The sequence below is a fragment of the Macaca nemestrina genome, chromosome 9 (assembly GCF_043159975.1).
Source record: "Macaca nemestrina isolate mMacNem1 chromosome 9, mMacNem.hap1, whole genome shotgun sequence".
Taxonomy (NCBI): domain Eukaryota; kingdom Metazoa; phylum Chordata; class Mammalia; order Primates; family Cercopithecidae; genus Macaca; species Macaca nemestrina.
In genome coordinates this window covers 116,932,841-116,954,265 of record NC_092133.1, presented here as the reverse complement: position 1 = coordinate 116,954,265, position 21,425 = coordinate 116,932,841, and the positions used below count along the sequence as shown (strand labels likewise).

Here is a 21,425-nt window from a genome sequence, read left to right as displayed (position 1 = left end):
TTTGCATGAATTACCTCTTGTGATAAAAACTGTGAGCATTTTATTCTTAGTGTATCTTATTTAAGTGGGTTGGCATTGCAAATAGTATAGGCTGCTTCTATTCTGTCAAAAAGCTAAAAATAAATGATTGTATAAATTCAGCTCCTTACAAGAAAGAGAGGAAAAAACAAAAATAATCCTTGTGGGGCGATGATTGCTGAACAAAAGCCACACATAACTACTAAATAGAAAGCTGCACCTAAATATGCTGCAAATGGAGATAAACATGGACTGAAAAAACAGACACTGAAGAAACGTATTCTGTAAGGAAACATTTAGGCTGAGATAAATCATTTTTAAAAGATGAAAGTGTAGGGAGAAAAAAAATAGAGGCATGACTATCAATCAAGTGTGAGCTTAAGTCAAGGAAGAAAAGGAAAAGCTTTAAGTATAATAAGGCACATAGAGAAACACACACCTGTAACACAGGCTTTTGTTCATAGAATACCCCTGATAATACTGATTAGTATTTACAACCAGTTTTTAAAAAAATACTTCTGTAGTGAAGAGTTTAATTTTAAGTCATCCAATTAGTTAAAAATGATTATCTAATACTTCCTGAAAGCTGTAACATTCTTACTACAGAGACAGAAAAATGGAAAAAGATTTTAAAATCATAGTAGGAATGCTTATCCATATAAACTTTGACCAAATTTCATATTTCCTCTATTATAGGAAAACTTTTCCCAATATAATTTTCCTGTCACTATGTATTTTCCAGAATATTCTTTTTTTGCAATCCCCACTCCCTCAAATTATTTATCAATCTTTTGTTATTTACCAAAGTCAAAAAAAAAAAAAAAAGAATTCAACTGGCCATATTTCTATAAAATGGCTTCCTCTGACCACCTTTCCATTACAAACAGAAAACAATAATAAGTAGACCACTGCTAAATTTTAAGAGAATACTATACGAAACTAGATTCAGCGTAAGAAAATTAAGTTCATGAGAGAGCACTTTACCTTGGTATCAAAATTGAGGTCTTCATCATCTGAGGTAGGCCATGAATCATCAACACCTGGTTTGCCAGAAAGCCTTTAGAACAAAAATATATAAAAATGAGTGAATTCAGTTCTTTAAAAACAAAACAAAACAAAAACCAGCTTACAGTTTTCAATCTGGATGCCCCCTCCAAAAAAACAAAACCTTGGTGAAAGGTCAATTGTCTGTATATTAAATGATGCTTCTTGATCTAATTAAAATTTGACCTTGTTTTTGAAAACTATTTTAGTTACCTATTGCTACCTCTACCTCTCTGAAACTATAAAACATTCAGTAAAGACTCAACCAGGCCGGGCGCGGTGGCTCAACCCTGTAATCCCAGCACTTTGGGAGGCCGAGACGGGCGGATCACGAGGTCAGGAGATGAAGACCATCCTGGCTAACACGGTGAAACCCCGTCTCTACTAAAAAATACGAAAAACTAGCCGGGCTTGGTGGCGGCGCCTGTAGTCCCAGCTACTCGGGAGGCTGAGACAGGAGAATGGCATGAACCCGGGAGGCGGAGCTTGCAGTGAGCCGAAATCGCGCCACTGCACTCCAGCCTGGGGGACAGAGCGAGACTCCGTCTCAAAAAAAAAAAAAAAAAAAAAAAAAAGACTCAACCTTAGTTCTATAACTAATAGTGACAGCCAAGACATTGGCAGAGCCTGGGAATACTTTGTCTTCACAAATTGTCCTGAAGGTTGAACTGAAAATCCAATTAATAGCTGATTTAACTTTGGTTACCTGAACCAGCACAAATCTGATAATCTAAAACAAGTGGAGACCAGATGCAGTGGCTTGTGCCTGTAATCCCAGAACTTTGGGAGGTGGAGGCAGGCAGATAACTTGAGCCCAGGAATTTGAGACAAGCCTGGCCAACATGGCAAAACCCTGTCTCTACTAAAATACAAAAATTAACCAGGCCTGGTGGCACATGTCTGTAATCCCAGCTACTAAGGAGGCTGGGGCAAGAGAATCGCTTGAACCTGGGAGGCAGAGATTGCAGTGAGCCAAGATCATGCCACTGCACTCCAGCCTGGGTGACACACTGTCTCAAAAAATAAAAATAAATAAATAGGCTGGGCGCAGTGGCTCATCCCTATAATCTCAGCACTTTGGGAGGCCAAGGCGGGCAGATCATGAGGTCAGGAGTTCAAGGCCAGTCTGGCCAAGATAGTGAAACCCCATCTCTACTAAAAATACAAAGAATTAGCTAGGTTTGGTGGTGTGCACCTGTGGTCGAAGCTACTTGGGAGGCAGAGGCAGGAGAATTGTGTGAACCCGGGAAGTGGAGGTTGCAGTGAGCTGAGATCATGCCGTTGCACTCCAGCCTGGGCAACAGTGCAAGACTTTGTCTCCAAAAAAAAAAAAAAAAAAAACAACAATAATAATAATAATAAAATAAATAAATAAAACAAGGTAGAAAGATACACTGTCCCTTCTCCACATATCTATCTCCAGTTCAAAGACTAATCTGTGTCACTCAAAAATGGCAGTCTTGGTTCTTCAACATGAAAACCACTTAAGGCCTCACTGTTTCCCTTCACCCTAAAACAGTATAGGGAGTCCCCTGCAATGTCTGAAATGTTTGAAAGCTAGATGGGCAAAAGTCAAAACACAAATGTATATGCTGTTGTTGGGACTACTCACACCAGAAATACTAAAACAGTAAAGGTTATAAAATCCAATTATTTTCCCTATAGAGGTCCTGCCTTAAACTAGCAAGCCCTTAAAAATATTTATAGGCACTCAGATACCCAAAGAGAAAGACTGCTGGAGAAAGAGTCCTGGTAGTTGTACCTGTATTTCCCTAAGTACTATCTAAACACCTTCCTTCCTATGAGCTCCCACTTACAGATCCCTCTTTTGCAGGGCTCCATAGCATCTCCAACCTTTAAGTCTTCAGCCTATGAAAGCACAAATTCCTGAAAGGATGGTCTCAAATGCCCAAGAGTAGGAGCTCTCTATTTCTCCGCTCCTGGAAAACAAGCTAAATAGAGTCTCTGTCATCTGCCACCAGCACAGGCATGTTACCAACTACCCAACTCTGTGAGTTGGGTAACTCTGTGACTGACTTGCCAGCCAATCTTACTCCTGCCCTACCCTACATGTCCATGAGAAGGACATCAGAGAATTGGGAAAAGAGGCAGAGGTGAGGGGACACCTGCCCTGGGCCACAGATCTATGTAGTTCAGCAGCCTCCAGCTCCAAAGTACTTGAGGGGCTCAAAGCCATCGCTCTATAAGTTGAGGCAGAAGTAGTCACAGCACATTCCTATTGGCTGTAGAGACTCTTCCCAGTGGCTCATATTATTTTAACATTTTTCAGTAGAAACCCTGAGAGTTTGTTGGTTCTTCCAATTATATAAGAAAAGCAACAACCTGTTCAGGACTCCCCTGAACCCCCTATTTTAATATGCCTTTCTAGATAATTCCCAACATCCTGTATCCTTCATTCCTATAATTTATCATTATCGAACTTGTCAGAAACCCCAATATTCTGATCTCTTTTCCAAAAGCCCTGTTCCTATCCAACCCAGTATTGTTTCTCTTCAAACTTGGCCTCCCTCTAATTTCATTCTTTCCTCTTGCACTATGTTCACTAGATCCACTCACCCTTTCTATTATTAAAATATTAACCTGTAGGATGATAAAGAAGGAAGAGTACTAGGCTCTGAAATGAGTTCGAATATCATATCCAAATAAATCCCCTTAATCTGAGTTTCAGGTTCTCCATCGGAACCATTTGACCAAAATGTTAAACACAGACTGAAGTACTACAAAACATTCTGATTAGTCTGATTCCTTAAAATCTTGAAATTCTAGGTGCTTTGATTCTGTTGATAGGAAAATGGGGAATACAGTTGGCAGAAATGGAAAAAAATAATAGAATCCAGTTGGCTGGATAAAGAATATGTGGTATAAATATACCATAGAATACTATGCAGTTTTTTTTTTGTTTTGTTTTGTTTTGTTTTTCCGTTTTTTTTGAGATGCAGTCCCGCGCGGTCACCAAGGCTGAAGTGCAGTGGTACAATCTTGGCTCACTGTAACCTCTGCCTCCCAGGTTCAAGCAGTTCTCCTGTCTCAGCCTCCTGAGTAGCTGGGACAACAGGCACGTGCCACCACGCCCGGCTAATTTTTTTGTATTTTTAGTAGAGACAGGGTTTCACCATGTTAGCCAGGCTGGTCTCAAACTCCTGACCTCGTGATCTGCCTGCCTCAGCCTCCCAAAGTGCTGGGATTACAGGCATGAGCCACCGCGCCTCGCCCTATGCAGTTATTTAAAAAAAAAGAGAGAGAGAAACAAAATCATATCCTTTCTAGCAACTCAGATGGAGCTGGAGTACTAGCCTAAAGGGAAAACCAAACTGTGAAGTCAGTAGGTAGAGAAATAAATCTGAAATATCGTCTAACTATATGCTAAATACAATTAACACAATATGGTCTACAGGTAGATAGCCCTCACTTACAGTAAAATAATTCCTTCCTAGGACTTGCGTGGTCTGCTTATGTAAAATGTATGGCCCTGTGGCCACAGCTAAGTGAGATATGGCCTAAAACATTTGATGATAAAATCAAAGTAGTTACCACTGCAATTATCAAACATATTAGGACAAATTGTTGGATTAACCAGGCTCCTAAGAAAAACTCTGAGTTAACACATAACTAAATGAAGGTCTCTGAATTGATCTGATTTGGACCTGTACCTTGATCCGGTGCTGCACAGGTCTCTATCAATCTATGTTGAGGGGCAAGAGAAAGGATTTGGGAGCCAAGCAGGCTGAGTCAAATCATGGGTCGGTTGCTTGCTAACTGTGATGTCATGGGCCAATTAATCAACCTCTCTGAACCACACAGTTGGGTTATAATAGCACAGATACTTTGCAAAGCTGTTGGGATGACTATATGGAGAAGCACATAATATGGTATCTAGTCCAGAGTAAAGCACTCAACAGTTTCTTTTCCTGTATTCCTTTAAATGTATTTTTAAAAATCTGTAAAATACTACCTGCTTAAGGAGTCTTCAGAGCTCTCATCCACTATTAAAGAGAAAAGTAAAACACATTTTAAATCAACAATAGAAAAATATATATAATTTAAAGCATAAGACTGATGCTTTGTTACAAAATATCCCTCTGGGACCATATCTGGAGACTATAATAGAATTAATATCCTACATAAATATTCCATTAAACTCACATTATAGAAAAAAGTTAATCTTCCCTGAAGACCTGCCAGTCTTCTCTACTCACCTGACAATTTCCTACTTCTGGTGTCCAGTTTAAATGCTTGTGCACAACCTGGAAACCTACGAATCATCTGAGATTCCTCCCTGCCCCCTAACTTTTTACACTCAATAATCACTAAATCCTTTTAACTGTACCGCTTTTCTGCCTCTGCCTTACATTTCCACTACCCCTGGAAATATAAACACATTTACTTAATGTGTTATTTACTTAATATGTTTATATTTCCTAGTTAAACATGGACTCCGAACTGATGGCTTTCACAAAGAAAAAAAAAAAAACCCATGCACTTTAAATGTTATTTCTTAAATGAAAAAAAAAAAAATCTAAGCAAAACTAATTAAAAAGTCATAACATGAAGAAAAAGACCAACATTTTAAAATGAATAAACCGGCCAGGTATGGTGCCTCATGCATATAATCCCAGCACTTTGGGAGGCCAAGGCAGGAGGATCACTTGAGGCCAGGAGTTTGAGACCAGCCTGGCCCAACATAGTGAGACCTCATCTCTAAAAGAATAAACAAAATAAAATAAATAAACTGAGCTTCCTAACTGTATGTATTTCACCATGGATGGTGAAAACCTCATAATGGATGAATACCAGTCCAAGGATTAGTGACAAGGAAACTATGACTGACTGCTGCAAAAGCTTCCTTTGTTTCCCAATCTCTTTACGTGCTTACCTTCCATCTGTCCTGTATATATGAGGGACCAGCAAACTAGAGGCCACAAGCCAATTCCAGCCAGCCATATGGTTTTGTAAATAAAGGTTTACTAAAGCACAGTCATGTTATTAACTTACATATAATCTATGACTGCTTTCACCTTACAATGGCAGGGTTGCATAGCTATGACAAAGACTACATGGCCTAGGCCGGGCGCAGTGGCTCACACCTGTAATCCCAGCACTTTGGGAGGCCGAGGCAGGCAGATCATGAGGCCAGGAGTTCAAAACCAGCCTGACCAACATGGAGAAAACCCACCTCTACTAAAAATACAAAAATTAGCTAGGCATGGTGGAATGCACCTGTAATCCCAGCTACTCAGGAGGCTGAGGCAGGAGAATCGCTTGAACCCAGAAAGCGGAGGTTGCAGCGAGCCAAGATCATGCCATTGCACTCCAGCCTGGGCAACAAGAGTGAAACTCCAACTTAAAAAAAAAAAAAAAAAAAAAAAAAAAAAAGGCCGGGCACGGTGGCTGAAGCCTGTAATCCTAGCACTTTGGGAGGCCGAGGCGGGCAGATCACGAGGTCAGGAGATCGAGACCATTCTGGCTAACACAGTGAAACCCTGTCTCTACTAAAAAATACAAAAAAAAAACTAGCCAGGCGAGGTGGCGGGCACCTGTAGTCCCAGCTACTCGGGAGGCTGAGGCAGGAGAATGGCGTAAACCCGGGAGGCAGAGCTTGCAATGAGCCAAGATCTGGCCACTGCACTCCAGCCTGGGTGACAGAGTGAGACTCTGTCTCAAAAAAAAAAAAAAAAAAAAAAAAAGACTACATGGCCTAAAATATTTTTCAACTGGCCCTTTACAGAAAAGCTGCCAATCCCTGCTTTACACCATAGCCAGAATGCCCTAATACTCAGATCTAATCTTGTGACTCCCATGCTTAAAATTCTCCAATGAATCCCCGCAGCGAACATTGCTGACTCCCTATCCAATTCTTTAATCTTTTGTGCTGGAAAAACACAAGTCTACTTGGATATTTAGCATCCCAATACCCTCCCCAGCTCCAAAAGAGAAATTATTATTTTAAGCTAATCACAGTAATTACATTTGCTTTCCCAGTGACTGGTTTAAAAATGAGCATGTGATGTAACCAGCTAATAAAATGTGATGAGGCCGGGAATGGTGGCTCGTGCCTATAATCCCAGCACTTGGGGAGACTAAAGCAGGCAGATGGCTTGAGCTCAGGAGTTTGACACAAGTCTGGGCAATGTGATGAAACGTCTCTATAAAAAAATCAGCCAGGTGTGATGGTGCGCACCCACAGTCCCAGGTATCCAGGAGGCTGAGGTGGGAGGATCACCTGAGCCCGGTAGTCAAGGCTGCAGTGAGCTGTGATTGTACCACTGTACTCCAGCCTGGGAGACAGAGTGAGACCCTGTCTTGAAAAAAATAATAATAAAATAGGAAGTCCACTGCAAGCTTCTAAGTTTTCTTCCTATTTAAAAGAAAGGTGGGCCGGGCGCGGTGGCTCAAGCCTGTAATCCCAGCACTTTGGGAGGCCGAGACGGGCGGATCACGAGGTCAGGAGATCGAGACCATCCTAGCTAACACGGTGAAACCCCGTCTCTACTAAAAAGTACAAAAAACTAGCCGGGTGAGGTGGTGGGCGCCTGTGGTCCCAGTTACTCGGGAAGCTGAAGCAGGAGAATGACGTGAACCCGGGAGGTGGAGCTTTCAGTGAGCTGAGATCGTACCACTGCACTCCAGCCTGGGTGACAGAGCAAGACTCCGTCTTAAAAAACAAAAAAAAAAAACGGGCCGGGCGCGGTGGCTCAAGCCTGTAATCCCAGCACTTTGGGAGGCCAAGACGGGCGGATCACGAGGTCAGGAGATCGAGACCATCTTGGCTAACCCGGTGAAACCCCGTCTCTACTAAAAAATAAAAAAACTAGCCGGGCGAGGCGGCGGGCGCCTGTAGTCCCAGCTACTCGGGAGGCTGAGGCAGGAGAATGGCGTGAACCCGGGAGGCGGAGCTTGCAGTGAGCTGAGATCCGGCCACTGCACTCCAGCCTGGGCTACAGAGCGAGACTCCGTCTCAAAAAAAAAAAAAAAAAACAAAGAAAAGCAGTACTTCTAGCTGTTAGATCTATACTTTTGTGAGAACATGATGTTTGGAGCTGCTGCTTCTTAGCCAACCATGAAGGGAGATATGAACAAAAACACTGCCAAGGGCATAGCTAAAAGAGGGACAACAAGTGGGATCCAATGACATCATTGAACCACCAAAACAACTATGGTTCTTATTATTTTAGCACTTCTAGTTAGGTCACCCATTATTTGCAGCCAAAAGCATTTTAACTGATAAATTTCCCATGGCCTACAGGCTAAGATCTACGCTGAACTATTAAAAAAGTCTTTCATAAGTTTGCCTTAGCTAGGTATTCACCACATTCCCAACCACTTCCATATTACACTTTTTGCACTAGCAAAACTGAACACCCATAAACCCTTGTGAAGTTCACTCAAGTGTCTTAGCTTTAGATTTGCTGTTCCTTCTGCCAAGCATGGAATCTTGTCAGTTGTTCCTTCTGTTAAGGATCATTCTTCTGACTTTGTACCTGGCAAACTTCTACTCACTCTGCATGCTTACCTTATATCCCACCCACTGTTTTAAAACTTTAATTCTTTACCATAAAGTGTCTGGCACATAATAATACATAATAAATACAGAATAAATGATAATTAGAAGCTCCCAGAGGGCATCTGGCACACAAAAAGCACTGAATAAAGTAGTAAACAATAAAAATTACAAAGATCATAATAAGCACCTGACTCTATTTTTTAAATGTTTGTATTTTGTGGTTAGCTGATGTGGATTTGAAAAAAAAAAAAAAAGGAAGCTGGGCATGGTGGCTTACACCTGTAATCCCAGCATTTTGGGAGGCCAAGATGGGTGGATCACCTGAGATCAGGAGTTCGAGACCAGCCTGACCAACTTGGTGAAACCCGTCTCTACTAAAAATACAAAAGTAGCCGGGTGTGGTGGTACATGCCTGTAATCCCAGCTACCTGAGAGGCTGAGGGAGGAGAATCGCTTGAACCTGGGAGGCGGAGGTTGCAGTGAGCCAAGCCAAGATCACACCACTGCACTCCAGCCTGGGCAACAAGAGCAAAGAAAAGAAATAAAATGTTTGCATTGTGTAACACTAGAAAAATGCTTAGTACCTAAAAGATACTTGACAGTTATTTGCTAAGTAAACAATTATAGAAATCAGTTACGTTTTCACTGAAAAACCACAAATGAAATAGAACAGCTCCATTCTATTATGAAAACTTTAAAGACCAAAACTATATCTGTTCCATAGTCATGTTTCTTGCAACTTGCAAAACCTAACCTATAAAAGTTATTTGATAAATATGTACTAAATTAAATGTGTCTTCATGCAGTTCAGATTATACAGTGCATTCAATGTCACATCCAGGTAGCACAGTAGCATTTTTGTCATGGTGAAACATTTCTGACTGGGCACAGTGTCTCAAGCCTGTAACCCTAACACTTTGGGAGGCCAAGGTGGGCAGATCACCTAAGGTCAGGAGTTCGAGACCAGCCTGGCCAACATGGTGAATCTGCGTCTCTACTAAAAATACAAAAATTGGCCGGTCGTGGTGGCAGGTGCCTGTAATCTCGGCTACTCGGGAGGCTGAGGCTGAGGCAGGAGAACCGCTTGAACCTGGGAGGCGGAGGCTGCAGTGAGCCGAGATCGCACCATTGCACTCCAGCCTGGGCAACAAGAGTGAAACTCCATCTTGGGAAAAAAAAAAAAAACCTTTCTGTACTTTTTTTTTTTAGAGTCTCCCATTGGATATTTTTGTACTTCTATTATAATTCATTGAGCCCAGAGTTGAGATATTTGAATATTCATCATGATAATCTTTTAGCTAATGATAACGGAGTGTTTTATTCTAATAAAATTACTGTTATCATCACAATTATCCAGCAGACAGAAGAACACACCTTTTTTTTTTTTTTTTTTTTTTTTTTTTTGAGATGGAGTCTCATTCTGTCACCCAGGCTGGAGTGCAGTGACACAATCTTGGCTCACTGCAACCTCTGCCTCCTGGTTCAAGCCATTCTCCTGCCTCTGCCTCCTGAGTAGCTGGGATTACAGGTGCGTGTCACCACACCCAGCTAAGTTTTGTATTTTTAGTAGAGACAAGGTTTCACCATATTGGCCAGGCTGGTCTTGAACTCCTGACCTCATAATCCGCCTGCCTAGGCCTCTGAAAGTGCTGGGATTATAGGTGTGAGCCACCGCACCTGGCCAGAAGCATCCTATTTCAACTTAGGTTGAATAAAATCAGTAATAATGAGATTTTGTTGGTTTAAGAATAAGTAATATGACTTGTGCTTCTCAACAAGGAATTGCTTTTCTGACTTCTGTATTCATTATCTTTAAAAAATAATTTCCTATTGGTATTGGTGCACACTGGCTAAGTTCTGCAGTTCTTACTGCCATTTGTTTATGGTACCAGAAAGATACTGTTGAGTTCCCACTTTTAAAGATAGTTAATTTTTAGTGACACAAATCACTATGTAATGACACTTGAACAATACAGGTTTGAACTGCACAAGTCCACCTATATATGGACTTCTTCACCTCTGCCACCCCAAGACAGCAGGACCAACCTCTCCTCTTCCTCCTACTTCTCAGTCTACTCAACATGTTGACAAGCAGGATGAAGATCTCTATGATAATCAGCTTCCACTCAATGAGTAGTAAATACATTTTTTCTTCTTTAATGATTTTCTTAATCATAATTTCTTTCTTGTAGCTTACTTTACTATAATACATTATATAATATGTATATGTAATACATGTTAATTGACTATATTATCATAAGGCTTGCAGTCAACAGTAGGCGATTAGTAGTTAAGTTTTGGGGGAGTCGAAAGTTAATGCAGATTTTCAGCTGCACAGGGATTACCAGTCCTAACATGCACATTGCTCAAGGGTCAACTGTAATTAATATTCATTTAATAAACACAAATCATTTATTATAAAAATTAAATAGAATATCCTTTTTTTACAAGTCTAGTTCATTATAATGTGATTATAAAGGAAATACACAACATACTAACTTAAAAACCTTTTTTCCTATTTATACAAAAATTTCATATAGGAATTTAGGGATGATAACTAAGTAAATGAATTTTTTTCAGATAGTACCATTTGACATAATAAATAACTACAAGTAACTTCTTAAATAATTCTGAATTCTAAATTACCAAGAGAAATTAAGAAAAAATACACATGCACTTTATACACTGATTTTTTTAACTGCTTTTCTGTGATCAACACTTCCTTACTTCTACTTTTTTATCCATGGTATTTACCGAGAGTAATCCACTATCGGAAGTCTTACCTGAATTACTATTTTGAGAAGAATTTTTAGGTATCCTTTCTTCTTTATACTCTGGAATTAGTTGGTGACTGCTATGTATAGAAAAATGTAATATATAAAATTATTTGAATACGGATACAAAAAAATATTTACCAAATATCTCAAAATCTTAGAGTATTTCAGCCAACATCAGAGCTAATAGCAGAACTTTAATTATCACATACACTTCAAATATGTGAGCTCTACAAACTTTCTTTTTTTTTTTTTTGAGATAGAGTCTTACTCTGTTGCTCAGGCGGGAATGCAGTGGTATGATCTCGGCTTACTGCAACCTCCGCCTCCCAGGTTCAAGTGATTCTCCTGCCTCAGCCTCCCGAGTAGCTGGGATTACAGGCGCCCCTCACTAATTTCAGCTAATTTTTTGTATTTTTAGTAGAGACAGGGTTTCATCATGTTAGACAGGCTAGTCTTGAACTCCTGACCTCGTGATTCGCCTGCCTCGGCCTCCCAAAGTGCTGGGATTACAGACGTGAGCCACTGTACCTGGCCCAAACTTCTTATTAAGCTTCAAATTAAAGAAGAAAAACAGTAAGGTAAAATAGTTATGAAGTAAGGGCAGTAGAGCTCAGCAAATTAACTAGAGTTAGCTTGACATAATGGAAAGTGTTCTGAACCCAGAAGAAGTCCTAGCTCTGTAACCAACAGCTATTTGTTTTTGGACAAGATGTTTCTCTTAGGCTCAACATCTTCTAAAAAATAAGGATTTTACTGCCTTATTTCACTACGGTTATAAAGATTTAACAAGGTAACACTTTTTAAATGCTCAGAGAAATAGTAAAGAAATGGAATAATTTGTTCCTGAATCTTCTTGCTAAAACTATTTTGGAATCCCAAACAAAACCCAATTAAACATTTCTCCAAGGGTTCTAATATTCAAATGTTGCCACTTTCAGAAAATATTACTAAGTCCTAATTTTGGTTATTAGTTATTCTATTCTTTGTGGTTTCCAATCTGAGTAAATTTCATAATTTGTAACTGAATTCACTTATAAATATAGCATCTCATTAAACTAGATAACAGAATTGTCCCTTATTACTGAACTAACTGATCACAGCAAGGGCAGAAAAGATAAATAAAAATAAATAAAATAAGAGATATAATTTCATCCCAGGAACTTTAATAAAGTTACGTACACAGATAATTTGATATACTTTACCAATTTAGTGTCTTGCCTGTCTGTGTAGAATTAACTACATCTACTAACAGACATGAGCATCTTGCATGCTCATCTTTGTAAATTACCACCAAGGCTAAAAGGAAGGGCCAAAAAGAGGCCTCTTGTCTCACTGGGGTATTATATAGAAGTCCTTTGATGGCAAAAGCCTATGCTGAGTTCACTTATCTAAAGTAGGCAAAGATTTAAATGAAGAATTCTCCATTTCTTCTCTAGTCTGATATAATATATCACAATTGCAAGTCAGCTAAGGGCCAGGTAAGAGCCACCCGCAGGCTTAAAACAATATTACTAATAATGGTGGCCAGGTGCGGCAGCTCATCCAAGCACTTCGGGAGGCCGAGATGGGTAGATCTCTACAGCCCAGGAGTTCGAGGCCAGCCTGGGTAATACGGCGAAATCCCATCTCTACAAAAAATACAAAACTTAGCTGGGTGTGGTGGCACATGCCTATAGTCCCAGCTAGTCGGGAGACTGAGGCAGGAGGATTGCTTGAGCCTGAGAGGCGGACATTGTAGTGAGCCAAGATGGCACCACTGCACTCCAGCCTCGGTGACAGAGCCAGACCTTGTCTCAAATAATAATAACAATAATGGTAATAATAGGAGTCACAGTAGTTTCAGCTAATGATGCCAAAAAGCGTGGGCTAGGCACCGAATTAAATGTTATATAATCTTACTTAAATACAACCACCTTGAGATATATTTAGTATCCCCCTTTTCATATCAGAAAACATTTGGTGATAAGTAAGTTCCCCAAGCTTACACACTTAACAAGTGGGAGAGCAAGGAATGAAATCCACTCTTGTGTGAATTTAAAGCCTCTTTTCTCTTTATCACCCATCTATAGCTTGTCTTCAATAAAGGAAAAGTTTATCCAATTAAAACTGTCTTTCTTCCCTTTGCCCATACCAATTAAAAATAAAAACATCAAAATATACTAAAAATAGAAAAGGAAAAAAATAATGAAACTACAGTATCTGGTAATAGCAATCAATAGTCACCTAGGGATAACCTAAGTATTCTTCAAAGAACACAGCAACTTAAAGCCAAGAGGCACCCAAAAAAATGATTTCAAACTGCTATTGATGTTTAATACAGCATTTCTGAAGGAAAAGCGCATAAACAGAGGTTAGAACATCACCATAAAAGGGTTAAGAAGTTCAATATTGAGTTAAAAAGTTGCCGGGCGCAGTAGCTTACACCTGTAATCCCAACACTTTGGGAGGCCAAGGCGGGCGGATCACGAGGTCAGGAGTTCGAAACCAGCCTGACCAACATCGTGAAACCCTGTCTCAACTGAAAAAAAAAAAAATACGAAAATTAGCCAGGCGCGGTGGTGCATGCCTGTAATCCCAGCTACTCAGGAGGTTGGGAGATGAGACTCACTTGAACCTGGGAGGCGGAGGTTGCAGTGAGCCTAGATTGCGCCACTGCGCTCCAGCCTGGGTGACACAGGGAGACTAGATGTCAAACAAAAAAAAACAAAGTAAACTAAAAGTTAAAGTCTACATTTTATAAAACTTATAGAACTGGTAAGAAACCTCATTAGCTAACAGATCACATGGCCAAAAACATGGGTTTACAAATTACAAACATCAGTCAATATTATGAGAAGAGGAATCCTACTGTATAGTCTTTTATATTGCCCACTCCAAGCAACTGCTTTTCTACCTGATTTGTGTTGCTATTTGTCACTATATCCCCATAATTGTGTTAATCTTCTTATTAATATTTCTGACTTGAGTGAGAAACAGCAACAAAATCACTGTTGCCCCTCAAGAACAACCAGCAGGTTTAAAAAATCTGTAACATGCAAAACGCAGATCTAAAAAACCTTCTAAACACACAGGTTTAAAAAAACAAAACAAAACCAGCTACTGTACCTTTCCAACTTATCCACTGCATTTACATTTGCTTTTTTCTTTATTAAAAATTCCACCATTTGCTGCTTTTTTCCATTTACTGCAACTAGAAGTGGTGTGAGGTCATCCTGTGAGACAGCAAAAACAATTTAAAATGCATAAAATGACATATTTCTTGGCTGAACTGAAAACCCTAGGTCAGATCCTATGAATTGAAACATATAAAACAGAAAACAAATAAAAAAACACTTGCTTCCCTTGAAACACCCCTCCTCTGCCTCACCACATGAACTCCAGTCATCTCCAAAACTCACTTCAAACGTTTACCGGTTTCAAGAATATTTGCTTCTATCACACCATTTGGCATGGCATATTGTATTTATTGTTTCGTTTCCCATCAAAACCAAGAGCTTCTAGGCTGGGCACAGTGGCTTATGCCTGTAATACCAGCAGTTTGGGAGGTTGAGGTGGGCGGATCACCTGAGGTCAGGAGTTCGAGACCAGCCTGGCCAACATGGCAAAACCCCATCTCTACTAAAAATACAAAAATTAGCCGGGCATGGTGGTGGGTGCCTGTAATCCCAGCTACTCAGGAGGCTGAGGCAGGAGAATTGCTTGAACCCAGGAGGCAGAGGCAGAGGCAGAGGCAGAGGCAGAGGTTGCAATGAGCCGAGATCGTGCCTCTGCACTTCAGCCTGGGAGACAGAGTAAGACTCTGTCTCAAAAAAAAAAAAAAAAAAAAAAAACAAAGTAAGATCTGCCTGTAACAAGTTGTGTTTTCACAAGTATTTACAATAAATGCATAAAAAAAGGTGCACTGCCTAATAAGTATAAACATTTAAAGTAAAATCTTAGACAAGTTATTTTAAAATACTTTCACTCAGGGAATGCTTGCGCTTCCAAATATGGAAAACTAACCCTTACATATGTTGCTGTTGAAACAAATGCATTTCAAATATTGTAAAAATAAAGTTGGTTGATCTATACCTTGTTTTTTGCTTCAATATTTGCATCATACAAAAGCAGCTTTGTTGCTACTGGTATGTCCTCATTATAGATAGCATAGTGGAGAGCAGTGTTGCCATGGACATCAGCAAGATTTGGATCAGCACCATGTTCTAGTAGAATAGTTGCACATTCCTCTTCCTGGCATTGTACAGCCTGCCAGTATTAGACCAAGAAACAGATCATAAATTCTAGGAATGCAAAGTAAACACACCACAGGTTTCACCAATTAGTTATATTTTAATGAGATAAATTCATTTTCATTCTATGTATTTAAGTCAAATCCATCTCATGCTGAAAGAGCTGGCTCCTATATACCTTCATCAGAGCTGTCCTGTTTTCGTTGTCACAGACATTGAGCTGGCATTTTCTGTCCACCAGGAGAGTTACTACTTCTGGATGACCATTGGCACAGGCCAAATGTAGAGCCGTCCTAGGAGAGCAACAGGACTTTTTATAAACTGTAGTGCACTGTCTCAAAACACACAATGATTCATAAAACTATAAACATTAAATAGCATGTTGATACGGTTTGGCTGTGTCCCCAACCAAATCCTAAACTGCAGTTCCCATGATCCCTACGTGTGGTGAGGGGGACTCAGTGGGAGGTAACTGAATCATGTGGGGGTGGTTCCCCTATGCTGCTGCTCTTGTGATAGTGAGGTTTCACAATATTTGATGGTTTCATAAGGGGCTTTTCCCCCTTCTGCTTGGCACTTCTCCTTGCTGACACCATGTTAAGGACATGTTTGCTTCTCCTTCCACCATGATCGTAGTTTCCTGAGGCCTCCCCAACCAGGTTGAACTGTGAGTTAATTAAACCTCTTTCCTTCATAAATTACCCATATAATAAAGGGTATGGCTTTATTAGCAGCATGAGAACAGACTAATACATATGTTAATCCTCTGCCTTCAAAACAAGTATTTAATTTTCTTCTGAAAAAAGTACAATACTGATTAGCTCTTACTACTCACCACATTAATGAAAGAGCAACCTATTTGAATAGAAAAGGCTTGACCTTTGGATTCAGTTCAACTTGGGGTTGAATCCTACTTTAAGCTCTGTCATTTACTCATTACGGCTTAGTAAGTGCCTCAGTTTCCTCATCAATAAAATGGGGATCAAAATAGTAGCTATCTCATAGGACACCACTGGGATGCTTAAATGAGAATCTACGCAAAATGTTTAGAACAGTTCCTAGCACAAATAAGAGCTCAATAATTCTTAGATATAATTACCATTACTACTGTTTGACAAAAATGTTTAATTAAATGAAATGATACAATTATACCTAGTTGACAGTATGTTTTAAAGACCAGAGATAAGGCCAGGCAATGGTGGCTCATGCCTGAATCCCAGAACTTTGGGAGGCTGAGGTAGGATGACTGCTTGAGTCCAAGAGTTTGAGACCAGCCTGGGCAACACAGTGAGACCCCATCTCTACAAAAAAATTTAAAAAGTAGCCAGGCATGATGGTCCACACCTGCGGTCCCAGCTACTCAGGAGGTTAAGGCCAAAGAATCGCTTGAGCCCAGGAGGTTGAGGCTGCAGTGAGCTGTGATCATGCCACTATACTCTAGCCTGGGCAACAGAGAGAGACCCTGTCTACAAAAAAAATAAATAAATAAAATTAGAGATAACACTGTATTTCAGTGACTCTAAGAGGCTCATTTTCTCACATTTCAACATCTCTGACATTGGAATGCCACTTGCAATTCATGATTTATTACAACTATAATTGGAAGCATTTTTAAAATTGAAAAACAAACTTTTAAAACAAAGTAATTCTTACTGTGTTTTCAAGAAACTTCAACACAAAGAAACTCAGGATTCAAATGAATAGGTGGGCTCATTTTATTCAATATTTAGATTTATAGAATATATGCAGGTATTTCCAATGACTAATATTAGTGTTTAAGACATACATTTTCAAAAGGACAGTTAAAGGTTATCTCTTATAATTTCCTACCTTCAGAAACACTTTTGTTTAAAAAGAGGGGCTGGGCGCAGTGGCTCACGCCTGTAATCCCAACACTTTGGGAGGACGAGGCAGGCAGATCACTTGAGGTCAGGAGTTCAAGATCAGCCTGACCAACATGGTAAAACCCCATCTCTGCTAAAAATACAAAAATTAGCCGGACATGGTGGCACGTGCCTGTAATCCCAGCTATTCGGGGGGCTAAGGTAGAAGAATCACTTGAACCCCGGTGGTGAAGTTGCAGTGAGCCAAGATCACACCACTTTACTCCAGCCTGGGTGTCAGAGCATGATTTCTTCTCAAAAAAATAAATAAATAAGAGGAGGGAGGAAAAGTTTCAACTGAGATTGCCCTAATAGTCTAATTTTAAATCTCTCAACTTGCTCAGGCTGGGCAGGTATGTAAACATAAAGGTTTTAAGGATGGAAAGGTCCTGAGAGATTAAAGTAGACTATGTTGCTGGGTGCGGTGGCTCATGCCTGTAATCCCAACACTTTGGGAGGCCAAGGCAGGCAGATCACTTGAGGTCAGGAGTTCAAGACCAGCCAGGCCAACATGGCAGAACCCCATCTCTACTAAAAATATAAAAATTAGCCAGGCATGGTGGCACGTGCCTGTAATCCCAGCTACTGGGGAGGCTGAGGTAGGAGAACTGCTTGAATCCAGGAGGTGGAAGTTGCACTGAGCCGAGATCACACTATTGCACTCCAGCCTGGGCGAAGAAGCGAGACTCCATCTCAACAACAAAAACAAAACACAACAACAAAATAGGCCAGGTGCGGTGGCCCACACCTGTAATCTCAGCACTTTGGGAGGCCAAGGCGGGTAGATCACGAGGTCAGGAGATCGAGACCATCCTGGCTAACACGGTGAAACCCTGTCTCTACTAAAAATACAAAAAAAAAAAAAAAAAAAAATTTAGCCATCCCAGCTACTTGGGAGACTGAGGCAGAAGAATCGTTTGAACCCGGGAGGCAGAGGTTGCAGTGAGCTGAGATCTGGCCATTGCATTCCAGCCTCGGTGACAGAGGGAGACTCTGTCTCAAAAAAAAAAAAAAAAAAAAAAAAAGAGAGATAGTAGACTATATCTGCTACATAACAGGTATTCAGGTTATGTTTGATGAATAAATGGATTGAAAGAATGGAAAAATCGTTAGGGAGTTCAATATTTTTAAATAAAATTCTTATAAAGTAGAGCAATTCTTTTATTCTTTTGCAATAATATTTATTTATTTATTTATTTTTTGAGATGCAGTCTCGCTCTGTTGCCTAGGGTGGATTGCAGAGTGCAATCTCGGCTCACTGTACCCTCCGCCTCCCAGGTTCACCCTATTCTACTGCCTGCCTCAGTCTCTCAAGTAGCTGAGATTACAGGTGCGTACCACCGCACCTGGCTAATATTTGTACTTTTAGTACAGAAGGGTTTCACCATGTTGGCCAGGCTGGTCTCCAACTCCTGGACTCAAGTGATCCGCCCTCCTCAGCCTCCCAAAGTGCTGGGATTACAGGCGTAAGCCATTGAATCTGGCCTAATTATCATTTATATTCGGTATTTTTATTGTCATGAGGACACAACTAAAATAAAATGATTGTACCTGTTTGCATATATAATAAATCTATAATAAAAACGTATATGGTAAAATACATACATAAAATCTATAAATACAGATAGAAAGATACCCTTTTTCTTTTCTTTTTACTTTTTATCTTCTTACTTTTTGGTGGCAAGAAAAAAGATCAGATTTACCTTACATTTTTAATAGAGACAGGGTCTTGCTATGTTGCCCAGGCTAGTTTCGAACTCCTGGGTCAAGCAATCCTCCTGCCTGGGCCTCCCAAAGTGCTGGGATTCCAGTCATGAGCCACCATGCCCAGCCAAGATCCCCTTTACTTCTGAAAAGGATAAAAGTTGTCAGACGACAGCAATCCACCAAAAAAAAAGGGGGGGGGAATTATTTTTATGTGTGCAAGATTCATATTCCTGCTCTTTTCCCAAGGATTACTTCATCAACAAATTCTCAGTAGAACTTTTATACATACTCATTACAGAAATCATAAAGAAAAAGGAAAGAGTTTGACTTATTATACAAATGCCCAGAAATAACAAATTTTGCCACGTTTTGTACATATTTTCAGCTAACACAAGACCAGTCTGTATATACATATCAAACTGATATTGTACAAACTGATTTTTTTCTCACTTGAGATACCAAAGTGTATCCTCACATGCCAATATACTTCTGTATCTATTGCCACTTTCTTTTCATTTTTTTTTTTTTGAGATGGAGTTTTGCTCTTGTTGCCCAGGCTGGATGGAGTGCAGTGGCATGATCTTGGCTCACTGCAACCTCTGCCTCCCAGGTTCAAGCGATTCTCCTGCCTCAGTCTTCTGAGTAGCTGGGATTATAGGCTCCCGCCACCACGCCTGGCTAATTTTTGTATTTTTAGCAGAGACGGGGTTTCACCATGTTGCCTAAGCTGGTCTCGAACTTCTGATCTCAGGATATCCGCCTGCCTTGGTCTCCCAAAGTGCTGGGTTTACAGGCGTGAGCCACCACGCCTGGCCTCTACTGCCACTTTCAATGGTCACATATTATCATGCACTGACATTTATTCACAAAATCCATTCTATGGATTGCTTAAGCAATGCCAACAAAAACAAATTACATGTCTGTTTCCTAAAGGCATTTTATTTCTTTTTCTTTTTGAAAGATAGGGTCTTGCTCTGTTGTCACTCACATACCTCACTGCAGCCTAGAACTCCTGGGCTCAAGTGATGCCCCTGCCTCAGCCTTCCAAGTAACTGAGACTATTAGAGATGGGCGGGGGGTGAGGGAGGGCCTCGCTATAATGCCCAGGCTGGCCTTGAACTCCTGGCCTCAAGCAATCCTCCCGCCTCAGCCTCCCAAAGTGCTGTGATTACAGGCGCGAGCCACCGCGCCTGACGAATAAAAGATTTTATAGAAATAATTTTTAACCCAGAAGTTGCTATATTATGGAAACTGCTTATCTCATTATGCACCTTTCCATAAAGTATATGACATTATGTCTTAAATGTGTACATTAAAAATAAAACGCTGTACGTGCTTTTGTTCGTTAACTCACTTTAAAATTGTCACTTAAGTTCTAAGGGGATTTCGGGGGGATCGGAAACCAGCTAGAGTTCTGGTTGTTTTTTTTTTTTCTGCTCAGAAAGGCGGCCTGGGAGCTGGAGACCCGCAAGGTGGTCACCGTCCCAGGGGCTGCGAAGCCCGTGGGAGGCTGATCCAGGCCCCAGGTGGCTTCCACAAACGAGGCCCCTCTTCCTGCCCGCCTACCCCCGTGGCATTCAGTCCAGGCTTGCGACTATTACCTGTTCATCTTGTCTCTATCGTTCAAGCCATTCTTCCTGAGCAAAAGGATCTGCTGCACTTTCGCCACATTACCCGCGCTGGCAGCTTTGTGAATCTTGCCGAGATCTCGGTCTCGGACGTGGTAGCCGGGCTGCGAGTAGGCGCCCTCCCCGAGCTCGCCCCCGCCGCCCGCGCTGCTCCTCCGCCGCCGCGCGAAGGAGCCCAAGGGCGATTCGCCCTTCTTGCTAAAAATCTTCTTCATGGCCCAGGCGACCGGGCTTCAGAGACACCTCATGTCTCTCTCGCCTTTTAACGGCCCCCGGAGCCCAACATAGCAAGTCAGCCCCGGCTGGCCGCGGCCTCCCAGAGGAAACTCCGCGGTTTCCAATCTTTCCCTCCGGGTTACCAAGCAAGCGAAGCCGCTAGACACAAGTGCGCATGCGCGCCTCGGACTGCAAGGTCCATGCGCGTGCGCTGGAAGACCCAGTGGCCCCCAGGGTGCTCCGTGCGCATGTGCAAGGCCCAGGCCTCGCAAATCTCGGAGGCTGTTTGGGAGCAGCCCTGCGTTGCTGTCAATTCAAACATTGTTCCATTCAAACAAATGTCGGTGGGAGTTTGGCTGAATGTTCAGGCGGTTTGCGAAAAGAACCCTCGCGCCTATGGG

At 41.1% G+C, this 21,425-nt stretch overlaps 1 protein-coding gene across 9 annotated transcripts in view; it reads right to left on the bottom strand.

The window, feature by feature from the left end:
* Positions 1-21,192, bottom strand: part of LOC105479996 (ankyrin repeat domain containing 26) — a 96,783-nt gene extending 75,591 nt beyond the window's left edge. For 4 of the 9 annotated variants that reach the window (XM_071070331.1, XM_071070329.1, XM_071070330.1 and 1 more), the window contains exons 1-7: positions 20,782-21,181; positions 15,769-15,883; positions 15,433-15,606; positions 14,467-14,573; positions 11,368-11,438; positions 5,036-5,066; positions 1,003-1,075 (exon numbers count right to left, since the gene is read on the bottom strand). In XM_071070331.1, the coding sequence (XP_070926432.1) occupies positions 1,003-1,075; positions 5,036-5,066; positions 11,368-11,438; positions 14,467-14,573; positions 15,433-15,606; positions 15,769-15,883; positions 20,782-21,023 (813 nt within the window). In that variant the 5' untranslated portion in view covers positions 21,024-21,181. Of the gene's footprint in view, positions 1-1,002; positions 1,076-5,035; positions 5,067-11,367; positions 11,439-14,466; positions 14,574-15,432; positions 15,607-15,768; positions 15,884-19,176; positions 19,191-20,781 lie in introns of those variants that run through there. The other 5 variants (XM_071070335.1, XM_071070336.1, XM_071070328.1 and 2 more) reach the window with 4 other exon arrangements.
* Between the last annotated feature and the right edge of the window lie 233 nt (positions 21,193-21,425).